The 25,855-nt window shown below is 42.9% G+C and overlaps 1 protein-coding gene across 1 annotated transcript in view; it reads right to left on the bottom strand.

Annotated features, from left to right (window-relative positions):
• Positions 1-25,855, bottom strand: part of ADGRV1 (adhesion G protein-coupled receptor V1) — a 2,003,619-nt gene that overhangs the window by 318,035 nt on the left and 1,659,729 nt on the right. Inside the window, exon 85 of the mRNA XM_069225272.1 lies at positions 14,565-14,743. Within this exon, the coding sequence (XP_069081373.1) occupies positions 14,565-14,743 (179 nt within the window). The remainder of the gene's footprint in view (positions 1-14,564; positions 14,744-25,855) is intronic.

The following is a 25,855-nucleotide window of genomic DNA, read 5'->3' as shown; positions in this document are numbered from 1 at the left end:
TGCATTATATTTTATATTCGAAGAACAATTTAGCACCAAACGTAATGTTCATTCGGATCTCCTATTGCTAATGTTCATGTAAACAATTATAACATTTAAATAAATTGCTCTACAGAGCATGCTGAGGCTACCTAACGATATTATGCACACCAAGCATTGCAATATTTTAGATGCTGTGCTAAGGTTATTTAAGTCAATGTAGTATTTTAGATATGTAGTTTTAACTAGAGTTGTTTATATTATTATATATATATATAGTTTACTCCCAGTTGTTTGTAAATTTCTCTGCAAGTGGGTTTGCATGTGAAAATCTAGTTTTATGCCCCTTTTAAGTTTTTGCTAAAATAGTTTGCCAATTTCAATGTCCCAAAGAAAACGGTTTAAAGTTAACTGGAAAAAAGACACATCCATTTTCACCGCCAAATAACACACACAGAAATGTTGACAGTGTGCAGGAGAAAACTACCCATGTACACAGTGCTTAATTTGTGTAAAAAAAAAAAAAAAGTGTTGTGCCCAAAGCTCTCCTTGGAAACACGTGAATGCTTCAATTAAATGTGCGAGGGTGGAATACTGAGGCAACGTAATTCTGAATCCATCGCAGGCCTCTTTAATCCATTTACAGCCACTCCCTGCCTATTCAGCTCAATCTTGCAGATTTTTGCTTTCTCCCATTGTGATTCTTTTTCGTTTTTCTCTTCCTCCATCTTTCCTATATGTCTTTTGTTCCTAGTAAATGCTTGAGGCAGAAAAATAAGTGTCGGCTCTCAAAAATAAATACCAGTGCCCTGCACCAGAATCCATCGGCTCAGATTAAGGACTGCATGTACATAAACGTAGAAAAACGAGAAACTTTGTACGGAGTGGGCAGCAATCGGGATCTAGTTAAGGCTTTCCTGTCTAGCTTGAATCTGAAGTGCATTAAAATTGGTGTTCACTGCCAGGCCACTTATGTAGACAGCTGAAGGAGATTGGAGGTTTTACTATTAATGCTCCTGACTCACTGTAAGTTCTCCTTTTGTTTCTTCTTCATTAGTAATATTCCAAAAGAGGTTTTCACGTCGAGCTCACCAGACAGTATAAGCTGTCTGGTTGTGAAAGCCATGGTGTGGGCTTACCAAAAACATACCGGGGTTGGAGCCCACCCACGGTTGTTTTTTTGTCACTCTTATTTGGCTGCTTCCTATTTGATTTTTTTGTGAATCATTTGTTTCTTCCTCACATAGGGCATTGCTCCTTCACCTATTGCTTTGACTGGCTGACTTCTATGCACCCTCTGCTTTCTTTTAGAGTACAACTTTTTTCTTTATGCTTAAGTGCTTCATGAGAGTGCATGTGTTTTCTACCTGGCTCCCTAGTGTCCCTATCTTCCCACACACTCTGTCTGCCAAAGTACTTCTCTCCGTCACCCCACCTTCATGTTGCTTTCTCTTGCCTATATGCTTCTGTCCCTCACACATCACGTTACTCTCTTTCACTCATGTTCTCCTTCTTGTTGATTCTCCCCTCCCAGATATGCTGCTTCTCCCTCTGCCCGTATGTTGCTTCTCCCTCGCCTGCTTCCAACTCGCTAATCCATTATTTATTTGTTTTTTGCACTTTTGCAATAGACTTCCTTACAGCACTTTTGCCCTACTTTTTTGATTTACCCATCCTCTTAGATCTGTAATTTTTAAAAAGTGTGCTTTTGTAGGCAGGCACATGCATGTTGAACAAATGTGTGTGCCTACAAAATGATGCGGCTGCCGTGTCATCATGCCTCATTTAGCACTGAACTCTTTCTCTGCATCTTCATTCTCACTCCTTCTCCTTCCATTCTCCCAGCACTGTCTCATGCTCTTTTTTCCATCATCATCTTTCATCCATCCATCCATCCATCCATCTGTTCAACCATCCATCATTCCAACCAGCCCATTCCTACACTCCTCCTTTCTCTATTCTCCCTCTCTTTCTGATATTTCCCTCATCCTTTGTCTCTCTTTCAGCCTGCTATGTTTCCTTCACATGTATCTCTTCTTCAATTTCCTCTCTGCTTATGAACCTCAATATGTCTATTGCATTCATCTCATGGAGCTTGAGGGAGAGCAAAGCTATCGGAGGCCGCCACAGGCCTTCAAAACTAGCCTCCACTAGTTCCAGCCCCGTGGTGAAATACTCAGTAATACAGATTTCAGAAAGCATGCTTCCAGGGATCATGTAATCCTTTGGGGAAAACAGTCCTGTCTTCATGTTCTATCACCATGTGCCAGATTGCTCCATAAATTATTTTTTTCATATCCATAATCCTTTGGGGAAAATAGTCCTGTCTTCATGTTCTATCACCATGTGCCAGACTGCTCCATAATTTTTTTTTCTTCATATCCTGCCACAACACGACCAAGGCTTCACCTATCACTCGCCTTAGTGGTAAGATGCTAAATGGCAGCATTCATCTCCTATTGCACCCTGGCCACACTACATTGGGCCCACACCTCTAGGTTTTCAAGAAACATTTTGCTGGTCTCCTTTACAGGCCTCCATTCTCTCATGAATTAAAAGAAGAACAACCCACCACACACCAGTAAACCAGTCGAGAGAATGTGAGTCTATAATACTCATTATTATCCTTCATTCCACAAGTGAATGCAAAGGTTAAAGCATGTATTTCCAACTTCACTTGCTAAACAAAATAGTAGCTTGAATTAGAACACAGCAGGGGCGGCTCCTTTGCTATGGCAAAAGAGCGCCACCCCACTGGCTGAGCCAGAAGCAGAAAAATAAAATGATAGTTTGCGATAGTTTTATTTTTCTGCTTCTGGCACAGCCAGCAGTGCAGGGAGGTGGCAGAGCTTGGCCACAGGATGGGGGATAGGGAGGGGAGAGAATGAACCTAAGTGCGCATCAGTGTTTGGCCGGCAGTCTGAGGCTGGCCAAACACACATGCGCTCTTAGGTTTCCCCACCCTGGAGAAACTGCACAGACCACAGGGCTGTGTCTGAGCGGCAGTCCGAGCCGCTCAGACCAATCCTGGTGCTGCTTTCATGCTAAGTTGAGCATGAAAGCAGCACCAGGATTGCTGGGGAGTCTGTGCTTGTGTCCCAGCAGTGAATGTTGGGACACCACAAGAGGAGCAACAAGTGAGGCGGCAGGGACAGAGGCAAAGTAAGAGTGCCTCATTTTTTAAAATTATTTTCACCTCATCTCCCTCCCTCTCACTGCTCTTGAGTTATGCAGCGGCCTCTGCTGGAAAACAGAGCGTAGCTTGTGGTGCACGCTGAAGCTGTTCCACCTACACAGTGGTAGAAGCCTATCCAATAAAATGCTACAACCACAATTGACAACCAGTCAAAAAGAGCAACAAATCAGGAACTAAAGCTAAAACTCAAATGCCAAGTGAAAGAGATCTCCCAATTAAAAGATGATTGACCTTCAGATTCTGTTTCCCACACAGAGGTCTAGCCACCTCATGGAGCAGAGTAAACTAACAAAACATTTCAGACCTTCCACGTTTGGAAATGTGGACAATACAATGGGAACCACGAATAACTTTTCTCAAAAATGTCTGCAAAATCCTTAACAAAAATTGAATTAGGAATAGTCTTAATGTAATAAATGCTAAAAAAAAAATAACACTGACACATTTACAAAATAGTAAATCCTCGGTCCAACTAAAGGGTGCAAATTTACTACGTTTTTGCAATTCACACACATTCCCTACTGTTCACCTATAAAGGTGCACTTGTTACACCTTTCTAAATGGGAAGTTTCTGGGCATTTGTATTCCCACAACGCAGAACTGAATGCACACTGCAAACCTGCATTGGGGAAAGCCAGCTCCTACATTCAACTGCACATTTTTTCATAAGGAAAAAACATTTATTCCTATGGAAAAACAATTTGCACATCACCCCATGATGTTAGGGAGAAATCCATTCTGTTTCTCACCCATGCATGGGACATACTCCAGCCCTTTGCAGAAGCTAATCTCCAACCATTACCAAAGTGTGAAAGAGTGGGAGACTAGTTTGTGAATTCTCAAAAACACAAAAGTTTGTGAACAATCACAAACTAACTAAGCAAACTATGTCTTGAGCCTTCTACTTCTCATCACTCATCATGTCATGGAGTACCTATATAAGCCTAAAAGCATTGATGCCTGCTAGACAACTTTTTCTGAATACCTAGCAGACAAAAATCCAGCAATTTTTAGACTAATGAACAAGTTACCTACCTTCAGTAATGCATTATCTGGTAGAAACATATTCTAGTTGCAGATTCCTCACCTTAGACTTTTCCCAGGCATCAGTCTGGATCCAGAGATTTTTCTTGAGTGGTACCCCTGCATGCCATGAGGTGGCATTGGTCATCGGCATTGTGTGTGCCAGATTTGATGTCGCAGGCCTATATAGGTGCCACCCCGGCGCGCTGAGGTCAGTACTTTTCTTTCCGTGCCAACCAGTGCTGATCCGAAGAAGAACTACCCCTCAGTCACTTTTTGACTGGTCTTGTTTTACTTTATGTTGAAGATTTTTGAGTGTCTGCACTCCTGGTGCATCAAGATGTCACATAAGAGTGGGCTCAAGACCTGTGGATCATGTTGTTGGGCGATGTCCATGATTGATCCTCACCTTGTGTGATTGTGGTGTCTGGAGTGCGATCGTGACCTGAAGTTGTGCTCCAAATGCAGTGCATTAATCTAAAAACGTTTAGGGAGTGGTCCCTAAAGCTCAATCCTGACTGGCACTCAACTCCACGTCCCTTCCCATCTCGGTTGAGAGGAAGGTGCAGAGAATGGTCGCAGAGCCCCCATTCATCAACATCCCACTCCAAGTCCTCGGGACAGTCGGGTAAGTCGAGGCACAAGAAGAATCTGAAGAAGAACAAGCATTTTTCGACTTCACCCCGTCTGTCGATCTACTGGACAAGGGAAAATGAGCATTGTTGTTCCAGACCTTTGTCCTCTGAGCCTGCTTCTAGGTCGGCTGTGTACCTTCCCGAGTTTCCAGGAGCCCGAGAGACCCCTGCCCAACTCTGAGAGTTTTATAAGGCCATGCACATCATATTTGGGTAGTCTGACTCCACTTTAGTACCCTCAGGCCCCCCAGAGTTGGCAGGGGCCCCCTTGGATTCCACACTGACGGCTTTGGCTCCGGGAGTGCACCCATGGATCTGTTCCCGGATCCTAACAGACATCAGTTGTACCACCTCAACTTTCCCAGACGTCAGTTCCAATGTCAAACCTCCCAATGCCTCCCGTGACCCAGGGTGGCATCGACCCCATCCTCATTGCCATCTCTATCAAATACACATCTTTAAGGCTAAAAAGAGCTTTATAAATCAGGTCAGTAAGGTTTCACTTTCAGACTTCAAATAGGGATAGCTGCTCCTACCGCTGGTTTGTTCCTTGGTACAACTGTCACTACTCTTACAACAGGTGATCTAAGGGGTCATACAAGCAGTGGCAAGAAGAGTAAATAAATAGGGCTCTATGAGTCTGGTTTACTTTCTACAGATTACACTCCTAGTTTATTAGCAGCGAAAAGGGCAGTTTGATGATGAAGATTAGGATAAGGAGTCAATCAAGTGATGATAAAGAAGGTGAAACTGTGGTGAGGACCTGTATTACTGATATCATGATATAGCTTACAAAGCAGCATACACAACACTACTGAGTAAATAATGAAGTTCACAAAATTAATCCCATACTGTATTTGTTGATGTTTTTTTCATAGTAGTATTCACCTGCTAATCACAATGATGGCTCTCATACTGGTAACGTTGGGAATTCCTATGATTTAAAAATGTCCTATGATGCAAAACTTTTGATAGAGAAAATGGTTACCCACATCAGTATAGACGTCTGTCCAACAATTAAATAGAACAACATGGTAAAGTCCCAGATATGCATTTAGGTCTAACCCCAAACTTCCTCACTGGTCGAGCGTATCTGCCATTAAAAAATACAGGCCCTCATTCTGACCTTGGCGGTCGGCGGAGAGGCGGCGGTCGGACCGCGAACAGACCGGCGGTCCAAAAAATGGCATTCTGACCGCGGCGGTCACCGCCGCGATCGACCGCCACTTCCCCACTCTGACCGCCACGGCGGTCATGACCGACGGGCTGGAGTTTGCGCACTCCGGCCCGGCGGTCGCCCCAAGACCGCCACCCATATCATGACCCTGCTTACGGCCGCGGTTTCTGGCGGTCGGGAACCGCCATGCGAACCATGGCGGTAGGCACTATCGGGGCCCGGGAATTCCTTCCCTGGCACTGATAGGGGTCCCCCCCCACCCCCCACTGCCCCCCCGAGTCCTCCCCCCACCCCCTCCACCCCCCTGCCACCCCCCAGAGGTGGTACGAACCCCCTCCCCACCCCGAAATGCACATACACGGACCCCGACATGCACGCACCCCAACATGCACATCTGCACACCCCCATGCACGCACACATCACACAACACCCCCCACCCCCTCCCCTCACGGACGATCAACTTACCTTGTGCGTTGGTCCTCCGGGAGGCGACGGGAGCCATAGGGACGTGACCGCCGACAGCACACCGCCAACAGAAGACCGCCACACAGAAATGTGGGTCGTAATTCTGGGGGCGGTGTTCTGCTGGCATGGCGGTTGACCAGTCTCCACTTTCCCGCCGACCGCCAGTCTGGCTGCCGGCGGTTTCCCGGCGGAACGCTCCCAGCGGTCGGAATGCGCACAGCGGCATACCGCCGCGGTCGGCGGTCTTCACCGCGGCGGTAACTCGGCGGTCTTGCGAAAAGACCGCCGAGGTCAGAATGAGGGCCACAGTGTATTCTTGTGTTTGCAGTACAATCAATGCATGTCAAATATGCATTTCGTCTAACTACAGTTTTCAGTTTGGTATGTCAACATCTTTGCATTTGTAGCATAAACAGGTGAGGCAACAAATGTTTTGGATTTCTAAATGACAAAAATGTAAGTCACGCAAGCAATTGGAAAATTGGTCACATGGGATTGTGGCTTTGCAACGTGAGTCATTAGTTGCTTCAACAACCACACCTCTAATATGTTGCAATTTTGCAATCTCACATGCTCGCAATTGTCTTGCTATGTGGCTTGTTAGTATTTCAGTTTGACATTCACTTCCACTGGTCAAAGCTCTCATTCAGTATAATGTGCTTTAATTGTGTCATTCCATGTTCAGTGCACTCTGCATTGTACTCAGAGCCTCCCAAGGAAAATTAACACTATACCTACAAACTAAATTTAAACAATACAAACAAAACAGGACACTGTGCTTCAAAGCAGAACCACAGATCTCCATCCAACTTCAAAACAATCCATAGGAGTCTCCACTTTCTCGGTACAAGCTGTCAGCCTCTGGAACTTATTATCCACCAAGATTCCAAGCCCCCAGAAGCACATACAGTTCAGAAGAAAGGTGAAAACGTTTGTTCCCAAGATAATTACATCAAATGCTGACCTTGGGATAGAACTCAGTATGATATTCCAACCAATACAAGCAAGGTCGAAAGCTATGGAACAGTATGGACCAGAATTCCATAGTTAGAAGACAAACACAATACTTTACTCCAAACTAGGGAGCTCCACCCAACATAACCTCACAAAAACCTCAAAATATGGATGTAATATAACTATACCTCTCTAATCAACATCTGGAGTATCCGCTGTCACTCTCCACCTTTAGACCTGAAACCTGCATAAAATAATCTAACTATTATATAGACTTTATGACAGTTCTTCCCACATCACTGTGGCATGACACATTTCATGTGGTCGTGGAAGCGTTTTTACTGGTTGAAAATAATAATCATTAACCTAACAATATTCTGTAGGCCTAAATCACTTACTGCACATAACCATGACATTGCATCTGAGGCATGCATTTAACTTAAAATCGCTAAGCAGCACATAACTTAATTTTTTTCTTCACCTTTCTTTCCTCTTTGTTAGTTATGACCTGTGTCATGGTCACAAGTGTATATTTTTTCATGCGCAAATGCCTTGTTGCAACAGTAGAATAAATAGAGAGAATGTTAGGTCTTAGCTATTTACCCAATTGACCCATTTTAAAAAGAGCTGTAACGTTAGATTAATCTTAAAAGTTATTTCTTTATGAATATGCAGAGTTATTGAAAATGTATTGGAACAGGAATGACAACATTTGGAATGTGTAATACTTACCTTGACTTGTTTTGTCTTATAGAGTGAGAACCAGATGCAAAAAAATATGTTATCAAAAATAATGCATGGAATATTAAATTGTATCTGTGTTTAGGATGTGCTTTGTCAAAACTTGCAAAGTCGACGGAAGCTCTTCTATTCGCACGAAAACATTAACATTTCATTGGATGAAACCAGAAGTTATCTACCCAAGATTCACAATTTCTTACTTATTAAAAATGTATAAATGCCTCTTCCTAGACTAGAGATTAGATGAGAACTGAACTGAGCTGAGCTGACAGAGCAGAAAGACCTGGAAGGGAGAAGCAAGCCTTTTTTCGTAGACTGCTCCTTGAGAGGACTCTGATTTAAATATTTTGACTTGCCTCTGTGCAGATGCACCTTAAATTCACTCTGAGAACCTCTAAATTATTCTCTGATTTTATGCTATTGAGACTTTGAAAAGCATCTTGAACCTCTCTACGTGGGAAGTTCTATTTAAGTTTTTATGTTTTCATATCTAGAGGCCAGAACTCTATGGGTTCTGTTAATGTTTCCTTTTACTGAAAGTAGATTAGAATAGCGATTAGATGTATGGAGTGCACTTTCAAACATTGTTCTGTATTTGTATTGAATATTGATGAATTAATCAAAGAACTTAATTACTGAAAGATTTAATAAAGACTTCGAAATATAATCCAACTCTCATTATTGACTTCTACTCAAATGCAAAGTATTTAATTGTTGATCTGTTGTTGATCTGCAATTCCTGATTTTTCTTTAGCTGGCTCAAAGGTCCCACCTCTTGGGCCCAGCGGGGTCAAGGAACTTCATGTTTCCTAATAAAGTGCTAAACGATAATTTGAGTTCCAATAATCCCAGCCTTACATTGGCAATATCATATCATATCATATCACACACCAGTTTATTAACTGAATCCTTACTGTCAACTGGACAAGCATACCATGTAACCTGGCATTATATAAAAGAGGACTGTATGTCAGTTGATCCAAGTGGATTTCTGATCCCCCTCACTCTTTATGATGCATGTTACCTCTTGAGGATCCATAAGATCTAAGATCTCAGAGTGGATGTCCTTCTGCCACAACAGCATACAAAATTGTATGAAGAGCATAAAAGATAAATTACCAACACACCAAGGGACCTGCAGAGCCGCCAGTGTAACTCTTATTTTATAAATGGGTGTCTCTATCTCACTCTTCCTCATGCTATACACTGCGACCTGAACCACGATAGCCACCACTCGGACGTCATCAGGCATTACATGGATACACTTCTCACCTAGGCCAAAGCCAACAAACAGCCTTCCAACCACATACCTACAGGGACAAGTGCTTCAGCACCCCAAATAGGGGTAAGAAGCACTATAAAAATACCTCATAAAATACAATATTCAGTGACAGAATTTGCAATTGTTTTGAATTGACAAGACTGCCCACTGTAACCCATAATGACATGTACTCCAAAGGTTTTGTCTACTTTGGTTCCAAATTTCAGAATGAGTGATTTTCTTAAGCCCACTGTATGGATCTGATTGTTATAACTATTTGGTAATGCTCTTCCATTAAGGAACGGGACAATACACAAAGTTATTTGTGCTGTCTCATCTTAGCAACAGATTTATTATTTATAAGTGGATATTTTCATCAGTAATTCATAAAATGTTTGTACTTATAGATTATTTTACACATGATTTAATTTCGGCCAATTTGGCAGAACTCTCAGCTTGAGTAAATCTGCTTACAATGACGGGTTGTGTGTATTCCAGGATGCGAACACCTGCAAAACTAGATGAATGAGTACAAAACTGAGAATATGTTATTAGCACAAACCTCTGGCAGGAACATTCTCACCCTGTATTGGGATGGGAAATTTACTCCTTTCAGGTATTGAGACACATCTATCTTCTACTTCAAATTTGGATTCAGCAGTAAGGAGTCCAAAGATATAATACATGTTTGCATACATCTGTCTTTCCACCTAGTTTACTGTTCATGCATTTACTTTCCCTGCACCTACTTAATTTCTGTCTGACGGTATCTGTGTTGTGTGGGGATGTAAGTGTGCTTGTATGTTTGTTGTTTGTGTGTTACCCTGCATGTGTTAGTTACTTGGCATAGTATATTCCTCTCCTTCACATCTCTCTAATAGTCTATTATTGCCAAACATCTATCTGTTAGGGCCTTAGTTCCTCATACTTTGGTTCCCTCTGATGTGATGTAAACCATCTACTGTATCCTGCTTGCTCTTTCCTTCTACAACATAGTTTCCTCTTCTGCTCCCTCTATGACACGTTGACTAGGCACATATCTGACTCCCCCTTTCTTATTACCTCATTTTCATTTTTATATTTCTGTCTTGAACCTTTTAAAGGATCCCTGCAGCTTAAAGCACTACACAATCAACCAATATAACAAGAGGATTATTGGTCTGTGTATTTAAGGGATTGTAAATCAGGTGGGCTAGGAGAGTGGACTCCTGTAGTTCTGTGTGCAAGAATGCATGTTGGTGTGGGGGCATGGGTGCATGTATGTCTGGTATTTTCAAATGGGTGTTTGTAGGTGTGTTTGTCCACATGACTTGCACCCTGCAGTTGCCACAAAGGAAAACCTAGATTCACAGCATTCCATATGGCTGAACTGGGAATGAAAATCATCCTTGGCAAAAAAGAGACTAGAATGGGACTGTGGTGCAAAATTTAGGTCATAGCTGCTTATAGTGCTCTGAAGGACTGTTTGACAAGGCCTCTGGCTACGTTAGCCTAATACTGACTTTGCAAACATCTAAATTATATTGCCCCAAACGTTCTTTACCCGACACAACTAGTAAAATGTCTCGAAAAAATCTTGTTGATGGTTTCACAAAAGTATTGTAACCAACAGTGGAGCCTGGCTCGAATTTACAATGGAGGTCCAGGGGGGTGTGGGGGTTGGGTAAGGGTGGGGGTTGTACAATAATAATAACATTTAAAAACGCACTTACCTGAGGTCGATCTTCTCTCCTTTCATCGTCTCTCCTGGCTCCAATGCGCGACGGGACCCAGGAAACTGCACTAGCCAATCCTGCTGCTGCTTTCATGCTGGTAACCAGCAGGAAAACAGCGTCAGGATTGGTGAGAGCAGGCTCTGGCCTGTGCTTTCTCTAACCTAGCTGTCCTATGACAGCTAGGTTAGAGACATTTAAATTGCCCATGTCAGGCTGGCCATCGCAAGACGGCCGGACAAAGGGACATGCACACTTTAAACAAGTGCTTAGCTCCCTGCTGCCACTCGGCAGCAATTGCCCCGCCCAGTCCTGACACTCAGTTTAGGACGGGGTCGGGTGCTGAAAAATAAAATGGCAATGAAGAAAGTTTATTACCATTTTATATTTCCGTTCTGGGGGAATTTTTTTGTGGGGTGACACTCCTCCGCTCTTGTGGAGGGGCTGTCCCTGGTAAACAATGCACCCATTCCTGATAAATTACCTCAAACCTACCATTATTTTCCAATCTGAAGCTAGATAAATGTAGCCTTCCAAGTATTTTGCATATAGCAGCATTACGTGTGAATTTAAATATAGTTCGGGCCACAAGATTTAAGGGACTCTGTGGCCATAGGGGTTTCCTGCAGAAGTATGACTTTACCACTCTTTTTAATGAGGTTGTTCTGAAATAAAAATACATCTTCAGTCAAATAGCAGACATAGTCCATATCATCCTAAATAAAATAATTTCACCATAGTTCTTCATTATTTTGTTCCAACAAACCTCTCAAATTTTGAAATGTATCTATCTGTTCTTTAAACTGGTGTTGAAAATAAATGTTGTTCTTGGTGTCCAACTTTCTGTAGCTTGTGAACCCATTGTTCAAATGTTGGTGGTAACCAAGCTTTCCAATTGGTTGTTATTTACAAACGTGCAATTAAAAGTGCAATACAAAATCATGACTTGATTATGGGTGTTACACAGTGATAGGTCTTGGCATTAACCAACATTGCTTAAGAAGCTGGCATTTAGTCGACCCTTAATTTTTGATTAAGAAAATAAAAATATCTGCTCAAAATTGCGCAAGCTGAGGAAATGTGAAAAACATATGTCACCAATCCCAATTTGCATAGTAGCTACATCTTGGACATCTAGGTGATATACTGGAGGGAAATTTATGAACAGTGCTGGGTGTACAATAAAGCATCCGTCTGTTAAGAAACATCCTGCAATGAAAATTTGCGCCATGGAGTGCCGAGTACGGGATGATATTCATTTTTGAACAATCTTTATTCTTCAGTGCCACCCCCATTGACTTAGCCCATTTAGATTTAATCTGAATGTGACTGGCTACCCAGGCAACTTTCTAGACCAAAATCCCACAAGTATATTCACAGTATATATACTGGCGATATACATATATTTAGCTTGCTGAGAGGAGTCTCAAAGTGGACTGATGGCATGTATGGTTCTTTGTGAGGCCTGATTGTATCCTAGCATGACAATCTCTGAAAAGAACCCTTTAAGAGCTCATTTATGCAGGTAGAAGCTTGCACCATGATCAGTGCTTAAATAAAGGGGGGGATCCAGCAGTATCCCAGATTTGCCAGCTATTATTGAGACAGCTCAGGGTTCTGTTTAGCTCCAGTGAAAGTATACTGAATTCATCATGGTGTAATTTGTCAACCCCGGCACACAATTCAGTAGCATCCGCATGTTGTCTGTTTTCTGTTCAGAGCACCAAGTGAAGGCAGTGAGGAGGCTTTCTTATTATAGCAGGGCCTAAAACAAAGGACAAATTTAAAGGATCATCAACCCTCTTTTTGTTCAAGTATAATCCTAGCTGGGAACTATCTGGAGCCTATCACCTAAATGCCAATGCAATGGAGGGGAAACAAAAGCACACAGCTTGTGATCGCTTCACAACTATTTAAGAGAAACTTTGATTTGGAGGCAGGTTTTTGACATTGGTCAACCCCTATATGTCAGAGATACGTGTACAGTGAACGAATTTAATATATGTTAGTCTGTAGGAGTATTATCATGAATAATCATTTAGATAACACTTCTTTATTTATTTTTTTCGTAGCACTACCCATCCCAATGTAGGGTGTCAGAGTTCCTTACAACACACAAACATATTATACATTGAAAATAAATCATACAATTGTATAAATGACTCTACAGGATGTTACATAAAACACTGAGATTTTCAAGGTGCAGGAGTCACACATCATCTTTACTGAGATGGATTATATGTTAAGAGTGCATGGATGGGAGAAACAAAGTCAAGATTTAAAATGTAACACAGTGCTTGGTGTTGTCCATATTAATAAGAATGTATTACTACCAAAAAAGCCCCTTTTAGCAGTCCATAATAACAGAAAAAAAACAGTAGGGTTCTAAACCCATTCCTTACAGTTTGCATGCAGGTCCTTGATGGGGGGGTCAGAGCTTAATGTGATATATATTACAAGAATTACAATTTATGAACTGCAAGTTATAAAAGTTATACAAATATATCTGTCCCAAAAGCAGTAACCCCTTAACACAATAATCTGTCATGTGCATGGTACAAAGTGTGCTTTGCAGGAGGCACATTAAGCCACTACGCTACTATATGAGTCCAAACTGTGACTAGAAAAAACATAGATTTCTCCAGCCAGTGCATTAACCACCAGAGTTATCTAACCATTATTATTATTCCCTGAGATTTACTGGACGCACAAGAAACCCCATTAATATTTTTAAAAATAGACTTTCCAACCGATTAAGCAAGAACAGATTTCATGTCATGTTTCTCCTTGTTTCCAACTTCTTTGTGGCAGAGTTTAAAAAAATAGATATAAACTGATTGTCAGACTGCTTGACTATCATACCTTGACCTCCAATTAATGGGCCTCTGGAGTAAGGCTTTTCTTATTTCAGCACTGACCAAGATCATTAAGACCGGTGCCAGAAGGGGCCCAATAATGGTGCTTGCCAACTACTGAGTGGGTGGGGGCTTTTCAGCCATAAAAATACCTGAACACATCATGTTCTACTGAAGAAAATTAAGCGTTGGTCCCCAAACGTGTGTGCCACGAGGGGTGGGTCGCACCTGCTCAAATTAAGTGCTGGGTAGGAGGTTTTGCTACTACCAGCACTTTCACATTTGGCGATGCAAGTCATTAGTGGTGCATTAAGTGCATCCGTTTGGTGTGCAAAACCACAAGATGCATTGCGACATGGCCTTTAGGACACTTGGAAGCTTTGCATTTTCTCACATAAAGTTACATTATTATAAATTTAGTTTACAAATACATTTGTGATGATGCAGTCTATCACAGGCACGTAAAACATAACCAAACATCAGACAGGAAACCATAATGTTGGTCAAAAACATATTTTAAGAGTTATTGGCATGAAGAGTTTTTGACATTTTTCTTAAAGACTTACATGTCATCATGGATCAGGCCGTAGATGTGTGTCATACTCCAATGATAGGCGCCTCGGAGGATGACTAGGAGCAAAATGACAACAAGAGCTGGCAGTCCCCAGCCAAGTATGAAGAAGAGTAAGTGTCGTCGTTCCGTGTGCTCGTCGTTCATCACCAAGACATACCAGAAATTAACAGCCTAAAAAGGGACAACATTTATTATTTGCTGTGCCTAGAAACATCAGAACTGCAGTATTAAGCGATCTGTGACTGCAAGGATTTATTATAAATGAACATATTAATGGACGTCAGGCTTTAAAAAAGCTTTAAAGTGATGCAAACAAACCTGCCTTATCATCTCTTGCAAGGCGCTGTCCTGTCTCCTTCCGTGTTTGCAGCAGCCGCCTTTAACTCTTGCCTTAAGCATCCATCTCAGGGAAAATCCCGGCAAAATATTTTTGACAAATTTTAGCAAAGTTGTTCTTGCTATTTGTGAACGCATTAGAGTGGAGATGAAAAGCTTACTTTGACAAGATGTATTATATATTTTCACATTTACGTCATGGATACACCACTTTGCAAAATCGGGGTCTTGCTGGGAGCAGGTGAATTAGCATCACGCATCTGTTTAAAACTACTCCCGGCTCGTGCACAATTTTGGACATTTCATCTGTGTCATTGCCCCCCCCACCCCCACACTGCTGCTTCTCTTTCCCCACCTTTCTCTCTTAACCGCGCCCGAGTCTCTTCAGCAGTATGATGCAAAGTGTGACGCAGGAGTAGGCTGCGAGTAGGGAAGAGAAGGTTGCACTCAAGCCAACATGATGCAGGACTAATCATGGCGCCAGGGAGGAGGCAACTGGGAAAACAGACCATGCACATTCCGGAACAGATCACAAACGCAGGGCCATAAAGAGCCAGCACATTCCAAGAAGTGTCTAGATTGCCAACACCACGGCCGTTCAGGCGTTATAGGGTAATGCTGAGGCAATCTAGATAGAATAACTGCGCTGAAATTAGCCCAAACCGAAGACCAAGGTACGCAAAGTGCGTCCACTTCTCCTAATAGAAAAAATGCCACTGCCGGCTAAACTCGGCCCGTTAGATCTTTAGGTTGAAATCAGCACGAACTCTAATCTCGCTGCTACAGTCTCTAACACACCTACAACAAAGATCAAGCGAAATAATCCCCAATAGTAATTATTTGTTCTGCGCAAACTGGGTCCCAGAGTTAGGACCTGATACTGCCTGTCTTGGTATTTAGTTTCAGTGCCTGATGAACACTGAAGAAAAGATGTGACATGAACTTGGGAGGGAGGAGGGAAGAGAGATGAATGATCTTTCCCCACTGAAAAGGTGAAATTCTTCCTACCTAAATTGATCACAGAAAAACACTGCAAATCTAGGTTGCCTTCGACTTGAACCAAAGCAGTGCTGTGCTCAAGGGCATGCCTAACTTAATCTTGGCAACTGGGAAAGTTATCCTACGTGGTGCAACATGCCTCATCAAGGGTTTGAAAAAGTTCGACTACATCACCCCAAAACTGAAGAAACTACAATGGCTCCTCCTTGAGGCCTGCATCATCTTCAGGCCTCAGAAACTATACCCATACATGCATGACTGAGAAATTAAGAGTAGGTGGGCACTGACACATCAGGAGACAGCACATCACCATACTGAAAAAGAGGAAATGCAAGAAGGAAATGACCAGAAAGTAGGCCTCCTCCCTCTATGTACCCAGAATCGTGAACATTCTCATCACCACAGAATTGTTCCAGCGTTCCTGTAATTCAGAAAGAAACTGGAGACACATATCTACATGATGGAAATGTAAGCATTATCTGGCTTACTGTAAACAATTCGTACATAAACTTTGAGCAGTTACTGGCTTTCTACTGCCTCCCATTGCTGCCAGATGTCACAAACCCATCTACTGGATCAAGAAAAAAAATACAACTGATCGCTTGAAATTTACATCAAGACAGTATTTGGCTTCCTGCAAATAGGATGTAATGAATGCTTTGACCAGTTTGAGTCTTTGCACTAAAAGCAGAATTCAGAGAACACAACCTATATGTACAGTGGCATACACATATCTGCTGAACAATGTTTATAAGAGCAAGTAATTGAAAAGCCAGAGATGCTGCCTCAGCTCTGATGGATGAGTTGTACTTCTCTGTAAGTGGTACTCCTAATATATTGTAGAAGAGTAAGACCCTATGGGCAATGACACAGAGTCTGGTAGAGTTAAGGAGCTAGACATAATTTCTAAATTCAGTTTAATAGCTCTGTACGATTTACAGTGGGATTACAAATTATTTATTTCACTTCATTAGAATAAAGTTGTGGTTTAGGATCAGAGTAAGAAAGAGAAAGCACATTTTCCTCTTATTCAATAAAAGTAACCAGCACCCATTCCTGAAATAACCCACAATTTGACCAGCACCCCATTTCAGACTACTTCACTGAGAGAAATTGTCAGAGCCAGAAAAGATCTAGAGACCTGTAATAGAAAATGGAGGTAGCAATGCCATTGTAATACTTGGTAGTTACCTACAGCAGTGAAAAATTATCAATGAATAAAGGGGACAATTAAATCTGCTGGGAAATATTACACTGTGGGGTTGCCACTTTCATGGTATCTTATAACTTGAATTAAAGATTTGCTCTGGTTGTGACTCCATTGCATATTTAGTTTTTGAGTATATCTAACTTGGTTGCCTAGATGGGATGAGTCCATTATTTAGGGGTATTTTGTGTGGCAAGCTCTGGTGATATTGGTCCCTTGCAAATATAGTGAATGATCAGAGAGCATTTCTTTTTTGACAGACTACTACTAAGAAGAAGCAAGAGCATGGACTGCTGGCACACTAAATCGAAGATGGTGGGTGATTTATTATATACCATAATTCTCATAAACGTAGCTCGTGGTAAATTTCCCACTATGTACGTAATGTATTTTTAGACAGTACTTATAAGTAGATTGTGCATTGAATAGACTTAACTTGAGGATGTTGTTGCCATGACTTAAAAAAATCTTCATTTGTATTTACTATTTGTAGAGTGCTTTATACCCATAGGTGTCAAAGCACTAGCATAGTAGAAGAGCAACTACATCAAAGAAAAGACCAGACCTATTCATCAAGGAAGGAAGAAGAGCTAAGTTTTCAAGGGCCACATGTACAAAGATCCGGTTTTGCGACTCGCAAACTGCGAGTCTTAGCAACTTGCAATTTGCAAGTCGCAAAACCGGATGTACAACAGTGTACTTTACACTGTTTGCGATTCCCAATGGGGTCGCAAATGACCTACCTCATGAATATTCATGAGGTAGGTCGCAATTTGCGACCCCATTGGGAATGGCCGCCCTCACATGGAGGGTGGCCTTTTAGGGTCAGCAGACCACCATGTCTGTGAGTGCCTTTAAATAAAGCAGTTTTTTAAAAATGCAGCCCGTTTTCCTTAACGGAAAATGAGATGCATTTCAAAAACAAAAATGAAAAGGTTTTTTTTTCAATTTTTCAGAGCAGGCAGTGGTCATATTTTCGCAGCCATTCACAAAGGGGAAGGGGTCCCATGGGAACCCCTTCCCGTTTGCGAATAGGTTAGCATCAGTTTGAAACTGGTGCTAACTGCGATTGTTTTGTGACCCCATTCACAGTCACAAAACAATGCTACATCGCGCTGCGACTCCCAATTAGGAAGGGAACGCCCCATCCTAATTGCGACTCGCAAACCTATTTTGCAATTTGGTATATAGATTACCGAATCGCAAAATGGGCTCTGTACATACCAAAATGTTTTTTTCCTGTCGCAAACAGTCCCATTCTGCGAATTGGGCCGTTTGCAACAGGAAAAATGGTATGCACATGTGCAGTGAGTTCCACAACATGCATGCAGCGACCCAAAAAGAACGACCACACCACCTAGTTTTCTGAAATCTAGGTATTTTCATCTTTCTAAGACAAGAGAACTTCAGCTGTATATTAGGAATAAACCAATGAAAGGCTGCTCTGAGGGGCAATGACCCCTGGAGATGAAGAGTTCCATGAATAAGACAGAGGGCTTCTAAGTCGAGCTGCCATGTTCTGAACGATCTGGAGTATATTCTGAGTGGATTTATTATTGTTTAAATCCAGAGCATTGTAATAGTCAACACACAATGTGATAAGCTCAATGATCACTGCCACTCAGTTCAGCTGGTATAAAGGGAAAACACGTTTTCAATGTTTTAATGATAAAGAAGCAGGAACTCTCGGTCCTCTTATCCTGAATATCAAAAGAGAGGGTATTGGCAAAAGTCAGCCCTAGATTGTTTGCTGAAGCTACCGAAGAGGTATGGGGCCGCAAATCTTTGGCCACCACAGTTCTGAACATACTGAAGTTCGTTCTCCAATAATCAAAATTTCCTTTTTATCTGCACTCAGTTTCAGCCAGCTCTCTTTCACCCAGCTGTGTATTTCAGTCATACAGCATTTACATCTTTCTGCCATCAGCCATATGTCATCTGCTGTGTAAATAATGATTTGGGTGTTGTCCACATAGGACAGCACCCAAAAACCAAAAGACTGTACAAGCTTGGACAGGTGAGCAATATATAGATTAAATAGGGTAGGACTAAGAGAGGAGCCCTGCAGAACTCTTGAAGGAAGCTGGAATGCTTCTGCACTGAAATTCCCACAACTCATGGTGTGGGTCCAGATTGTGAGAAAGGACACTAGCAGGGCAAGAGGAGTCCCTCTCAATCGCAACTGATGTAATTTATGCACCCAGCGGGAAGGAGACACTGTATTAACCGCAACTGAAAGGTTCAACAACACCAAGATGGCAAAGCCTCCTTGATCCACCTTGCAATGCTGTGACCACTCCAAAAAACATGCTGAGAAGGATCCAGAAAATCCTGGGTGGTCATGAACTTAACCAGTTCCTGATATACGTTTAGAATATTTTAGATGTTTCAAGTCCTCAGGATCCCCGCAGGCTATCTTTTTGAGCCGAATAACTATTGTCTGCACCCATGATTGGGGAGATGTTCCTGTTATAAGTATTTGATTGCAAGCCTTTTCAAGAAAGGCAGCAATCTGGTCGGGTGCCAGTTGTAGAGGGCTCATGAAGGGAGTTTCACGTGGGCAGTGGGGCGGCTACAGTATTGGAGTCCCATGGTTGATGACTACACTGATTTTACGGCAAGGGGGGGTGATTACAAAGCCAATATGATGTAGTGTTGACACCACACATCATAGAAGCAAACCCCAGTTCAGCAAGGCAAAACATACACGGGAGCATATTTCATGTGGTTATACTGGGCCAGGAGAACATTTCAGAACTAGATGATCTATCTCACTGCAATAGAATCACAATACTAAATAGGTTTGGTCCTCTCAGAATAGAATAACTCAGTTAGAGGACCCAAGTGTCCACCTTTAGAAACTAAGGAAATGCAGCTGAGCTGAAAAGAGCATGCTGCATCCTGTAACAAACGTTATGGGAAAAATTTATGAAATGATGGTACAACGCAGATTTGGCACAAGTGAAAAGGATGGGACTTAAGCTGGAGCATAACTGTTAGTGTCCTTGGTCCAAAGATGATATTGCATACTACCAGATGTACAAAAGGATGATGTCACTGGTCGTGCATTCAATAAAAGTGCTTTGCTTGAGATTTATTTATGCCATAGATAAAGATGAGAAGAAGGTGTCTAGCATTTTATGCAATTAAGGAACAACACATCTCTATGCACAGATGCCCAGAGAAGAGTAGATTGTGTCATATGTGTAATTTCACATAAATTAAATCTATTACACATGGAAATATGCCATTTACCCTTTGCCCATTGCTTGTGCCACATTTCATTTGATAATAATTTTCCACACAAGGACAGGTTGTGCTACTTTGCATGATTTTAGTGAATCTAGCTTTCCCTGATGTAATATGGGTGTGTGCTTTTCCCATCAACCTGGAATACGTTTGAAGGTGTTCCATGCTAAGCAACACAATGCTGTGTCAGCACTGTGCTCACACCAACTTTCAGAGCAAATGCCATTTTGCACATATAAACTGCTGGATGTTATCATTTGCGCCACGTTGCATCACAGTGCAAACTGTTAGATGTTATCATTTGCACAGTTTTGCATCCCTTAGCACCCCATTGTATAATTCTAGTTCCTGTGCTAAAGTTTAATACATCTAGGCCTTGGTCCTTATGCTCAACACAAATACATCATTATAAATGTTAGAAATTAGGTTTTTGGTTGGCAGAGGTATGCACCAGATCCAAGAAAGAACCACAATTCTGGTCAGATACACACCCTAAATTAACCTGCGCTCACCCTCTGACACCTTGGCACAGCAGGCAGGCTTCACTTAAAAGACAATAAGTAAAGTATTTGTGCGACACTTCAAACAGTGAAACAGTGAAAACACCTCACAAAAAACTACAGCACCTGATTAGAAACATAGAGCTTAATTTAATGAACAAAACAATACCAAAACAACAGAAATCCAATACGTAGAACTCAAGTTATAAATTCTTAAATATTAAAATGCAATATAGCGCTTAAAAGCATAAAATGCCAACTGGGTATATCTGGTCGCGCTAGACTGGGTTAAATCTAAAAGTTCAGGCTGACCGCGATGAAGCGTGGGTTGGATACAGTCCCAGATAAGTCCCGCTGAAGTTTTACCTTCTCAAGAGTTGGGCCAAGAGTCCCGCTCAAAGTGGAAGAAGTCTGCCAGGAGCAAGAAGTGCATCACAGATGGGCAGGCTGGAGCCTCACGGTCCTGAACAGCGATGCTTGCTGTGCGAAAATACAAACTTGCTGTGGCTCGCACTGATTCTGTGGGTGAGCGGCATGGTTCTGCAGCAAATGGGCCATTTCGTGGTCACAAAAAGCCCAAAAGCTTGATTTCAGGAAGCCCAAAAATACGTCCAAGGTCCCAGAACCTGAGATGCCCCTCTTGGGGGTCAGGAGCATACTGAAGACCGGTCCAGGAGGTGTGGGGAGTCTCTTATGTCCCTGAGGCTCTGATCAGGAGGCCACCAGACTAGCCTTGGGAATCACTCTGGGGTCCTGGGTTCAAGATGAAGGTTTGCAGGTCCAGTTTTCCTTCCCCAAACAAGAGTGCAGCAAGCAGCAGGTCAGCAGGTCATTGTGGAGCAGCAGTCCAGCAGAGGGGCAATCCTTGTAGCAGCACAGAAGTCATTCTTCCTGCCAGAGTATCCACAGGTCCAGAAGTGTACTGAATTGGTGGAGTCTGAGATCCATTACTTATACACAGTTGTGCCTTTGGAGTGGGGGAGAGGTTTAAGAGATCCCTTCAAAGTGCACAGACTCCCTGCCCTTTCTGTTCTGGTTACTGGCTCACTCCAGAGGGTTATATAGCCCTTTGTGTGTGAACAGGTTGGCCCATCAGCCTGTGGATGGCCCATCAGTCACACCTAAGCTCCCATTGTGTGTGGCTGTCTAGAAGGAATGCACAATCCCAGCTGTCACCTAACACAGACTTGTATACAGAGACATGCAGAAAGCACCAAATGGTTAAAGTAAGAAAAAGTAAACTTTTTGAACTTCACCATGAGTTGTGATTTTAAACTGTGATCCAAAAGACACCAAACTTGGGAGTCCATCTCTTCCCAATTGGAAATTCCACTTACAAAATGTAATAAGGTAATCCCAATACTATCCTTTGAGAGATATAGGCCTTGAAGTTGTGAAAAATGCATTTAGGAGATTTTCACTACTAACAGTATATGCCCTACTTTTTAAATACATTACACCATGCCATGAGGCTGTCAAGGACCTACCTTAGGGGTGACTTATATGTATTAAAAAGGAAGCCTTGGGCCTAGCAAGAAGGTTAACTTGACAGGTCGACGTGGCAGTTTAAAACTGCACTCACAGCCTCTGCAGTAACAGGCCCCAAACGTGGCCTGGAGGGATTGCAGCTTGCCACCGCCTACTTGGCGACCCAAGACGACCACTGAACCCTGCCCAATCTGGCACTTACTGGCCTCGATAGTCAGGTCTCCATTCTGCAGTCTGAAGCACTTCTATGATGTGGCACAGAAGGCCCTCCCAGGTAGAACTGAAGATCACAATGTCATCTAGGTAGGTGGCACTGAAGTTATCCAACCCAAACAGGACCAGGTTGACCAGCCTCTAGAAGGAGGCAGGGGTGCTCGTTAGCCCAAAGGGCATGACCCGTAACTTGAAGTGCCTTTCTGGGGTCAATTTGGCCCCCTACGTCAGGGCAAACTGGCAGTACCCACACATTAAGTCAAACATGCTGAGGAACTTGGCAGCTCCAAGCCAATGAATGAGCTCATCAGCTTGGGAGATGGGGTACGTGTCAGCCTTGGTGACCACATTGAGCTCACGGTATTCCACACAGAACCAACGTTCAGGTGTGACATCTGTACAAGAGGCCTTGGGGGCCATCACCACTGAGCTCAACCAAGGGCTGTTAGAGCGCTCAATCACCCCTAAAGCCAGCATCTTGGACCTCAGCCTTAATACTGGCCTTTACTTTGTTGGACGTGTAAAATGTTGTTTTTCACAGGTGTGCTGTCTCCAGGATCAATATCATGGGTACACCATGTAGTGAGCCCTGGGGTATGTTAGACCTGGCATATTTTAGCATGGTTTTTGACTGTGTGCTGAACTTCGTTTTTTGCTGGCTTTAGGACTTTGCGCACATTACCTCTGGCATCCAGTGCTAAAGTGCATGCTCTCTGTGTCTAAAACATGGTGACATTGGCTTCGCCAAGATATTTGGTTTACTAGTAAATCCCTAGTAAAGTGCACTATGTGTGCCAAGGGCCTGTAAATCAAATGCTACTAGTGGGCTTGCAGCACTGGTTGTGCCACCTAATTTGGTAGCTGTTCAAACATGTTTCAGGCCTGCCATTGGAGACCCTGTGTTTTCAGTTTAAACTGCCAGTTCAACCTGGCAAGTATACCCACTTGCCAGGCCCAAACCTTTGTTTTTGTCACATGTAAGACACCCTTAAGGGGGCCCTGGTTAGCCCCAACATCAGGGTGCAATGTATTTAAAAACATGGACACGTACTTTAAGTTTAAGATGCCCAGGTGGTGAAAAACTCTTAAATTCGTTTTTAACTATTGCAAGGACTATCTCTCCCATAGCTTAGAATGAGTATTGCCTTAAAACATCTTTTAAGTGTAATATAAAATTGGGAAAAGTTGGAAAATTGGGTTTAGTGTCTCTGTGTTCACAATTCAAACACACATCATTGGTAAAGGTGGTTTTTAAGTTGCCAATCTGAAAATGCCACTTTTAGGAAGTTGGCATTTTCTTTACTTGAGCCATTCTGTGCTTTAGCCTGCCTCCAATCGATGTCTGGTCTGTGTAAGGTTCAGGTGACTGCTACATCTGTGCATTTCATCCAGACAGCCACAAACCACTGGACACTGCACTGCCCCTGAATTCCATCTCTATAGTGGTGGGACTTCCTGGGCAAGAAGGGTGGTGGGGCTCTCAACCACACTTCAAGGTATAGTGACTTAACCCCACATAATGACTGATAACCCTCAACAAACCTTGTGGTAGACAGGACTGGGCTGCAAGGAACTATGAACTATGAACACATCTGGGTTAAGGCTCTTTAAAACCACTCTTTGAAGTCTCCCCCACTTCAAAGGCACATTTGGTCTAATTACTGGGCCTCAGACACCATACACTATGAACACATCTGGACTAAGGGCATTTTACCAGGAAGAAGGACAGAGACATTGTCAGGAGGGACTGCCACTTTGCTGTTTGCTCTGCTGTGTTGGCCTGCTGCCTGTTACTTCTTACCTGGGAGTGAGAAGACTGGCTCTAACCTTATACATCCTGCAATCTAAGGTTTCACCAAGGGCCTGAGACTGAGCTTGCCCCGTTTCTGAAGTCTCAGGGATAAAGACTTCACCTCCATCTTGCTACCTGCACCTGGGCTCCTCTGCTGTGAGTCCTGCTCTACCAAGTGGTTCCGAATCCAGCCCTGGGCCCTCGGAGTTGAGTGTGGTGCTGCAACCCAAGAATTGATAAACGACACAGGTGCGCCACTTCGAAGTGAAGCATCCCACTGCAGGAAAGCTGCTTTTGTCGCTGCCTGCACTGAACTTGCAGACAGCTGCCAACTGTGCGACGCAACAACCCCAACTTACAGTGCAGCCCCAGCTTGGCCGACGCAGCACAGACACATCGGAACCAGTACTCATCACTTCTGGATAGCGACACATCAACGACATTGCCCGATCAGGAAACAATGCATCCCCTAATGCAACACATCCCCTCCTCTGGATCAATGCATTGTCACCAACCCTCAATGCAACAAAGGTACTGTCAGTGGGTCTGCATGACTCCTCTACCCGGCCCGCACTCTATTGCAGTCAGGCTGCACTTTTGGATTTTCTCCTGGCCAGCACGACTAGATAGTTCCGGTTGGAACTATTGTCTTTTTAAGCACTGCATTTGAATAAAATCTTTGAAAACTCATAACTTGACTTATGTATGTCGAATTTTTGTCATTTTGATCTTGTTTGACTCACATAAATATTGGGTATTTTTCTAAACTGATGGGGAGTCCCTTTGTGGTGTTGTCACTGTGTTACAGTGTGTGTGCATCAGTACTTTACATATTGCCTCTTTAGTTTAGCCTGACTGCTCTGGGCCAAGTTACCAGAGGGTGAGCACAGGTAAACCTTTAGTTAGTGTGTATCTTAATTGTCCTGAATAGGATTGTGGTCCCTACTTGGACAGAGTGCAAACCTCTGCCAACTGGAGACCTGATTTCCAACAGGGTAAGTGAGAACACATAGGCAAATAACAACAGCAACTGGTGGCAGTCTCTCTCTGTTGTTCTAGGGTCAGTGTAGGGGATAGGCTGACACCCTCCACTGACCCATCCTGCTCCTTGGAAGATAGGAGTTCGGGAGAGGTAAACTCTCCTCTTCAGTCCCATCATCATTAACCAGGAGCCTGGTGGGGCTTGAGGCTATTGACATGCAGGATCCTTAAAGAGTTCCTGGGAGTCTTGAGGTCCACCAGGTAGGTGAGATCACTCTTGCACTCCTTCACCTCATGAGGCCTAGACTTGTGGTCTTGCCTAAACCTGCTATGTCTCTTTGGCCTAATAATTGTAGCTCATATATTTTATCGTAGATTGCAGTCTTTCCAATAAATATTTTGAAAACCATCCTGCATCTTTTCTTTGGCCTATGCATGTGTATGAGACCTTTGTTAAAGAGAGAAAGGGGTGAGATTTGTTGACCACGATTTCCCTGAGATTTCACTAAGTGTCATTC

This window comes from Pleurodeles waltl, chromosome 1_1, assembly GCF_031143425.1.
Source record: "Pleurodeles waltl isolate 20211129_DDA chromosome 1_1, aPleWal1.hap1.20221129, whole genome shotgun sequence".
Lineage (NCBI taxonomy): Eukaryota > Metazoa > Chordata > Amphibia > Caudata > Salamandridae > Pleurodeles > Pleurodeles waltl.
Note: the sequence above shows the minus strand (reverse complement) of the source record. Positions and strands in the feature narration are given on the sequence as shown.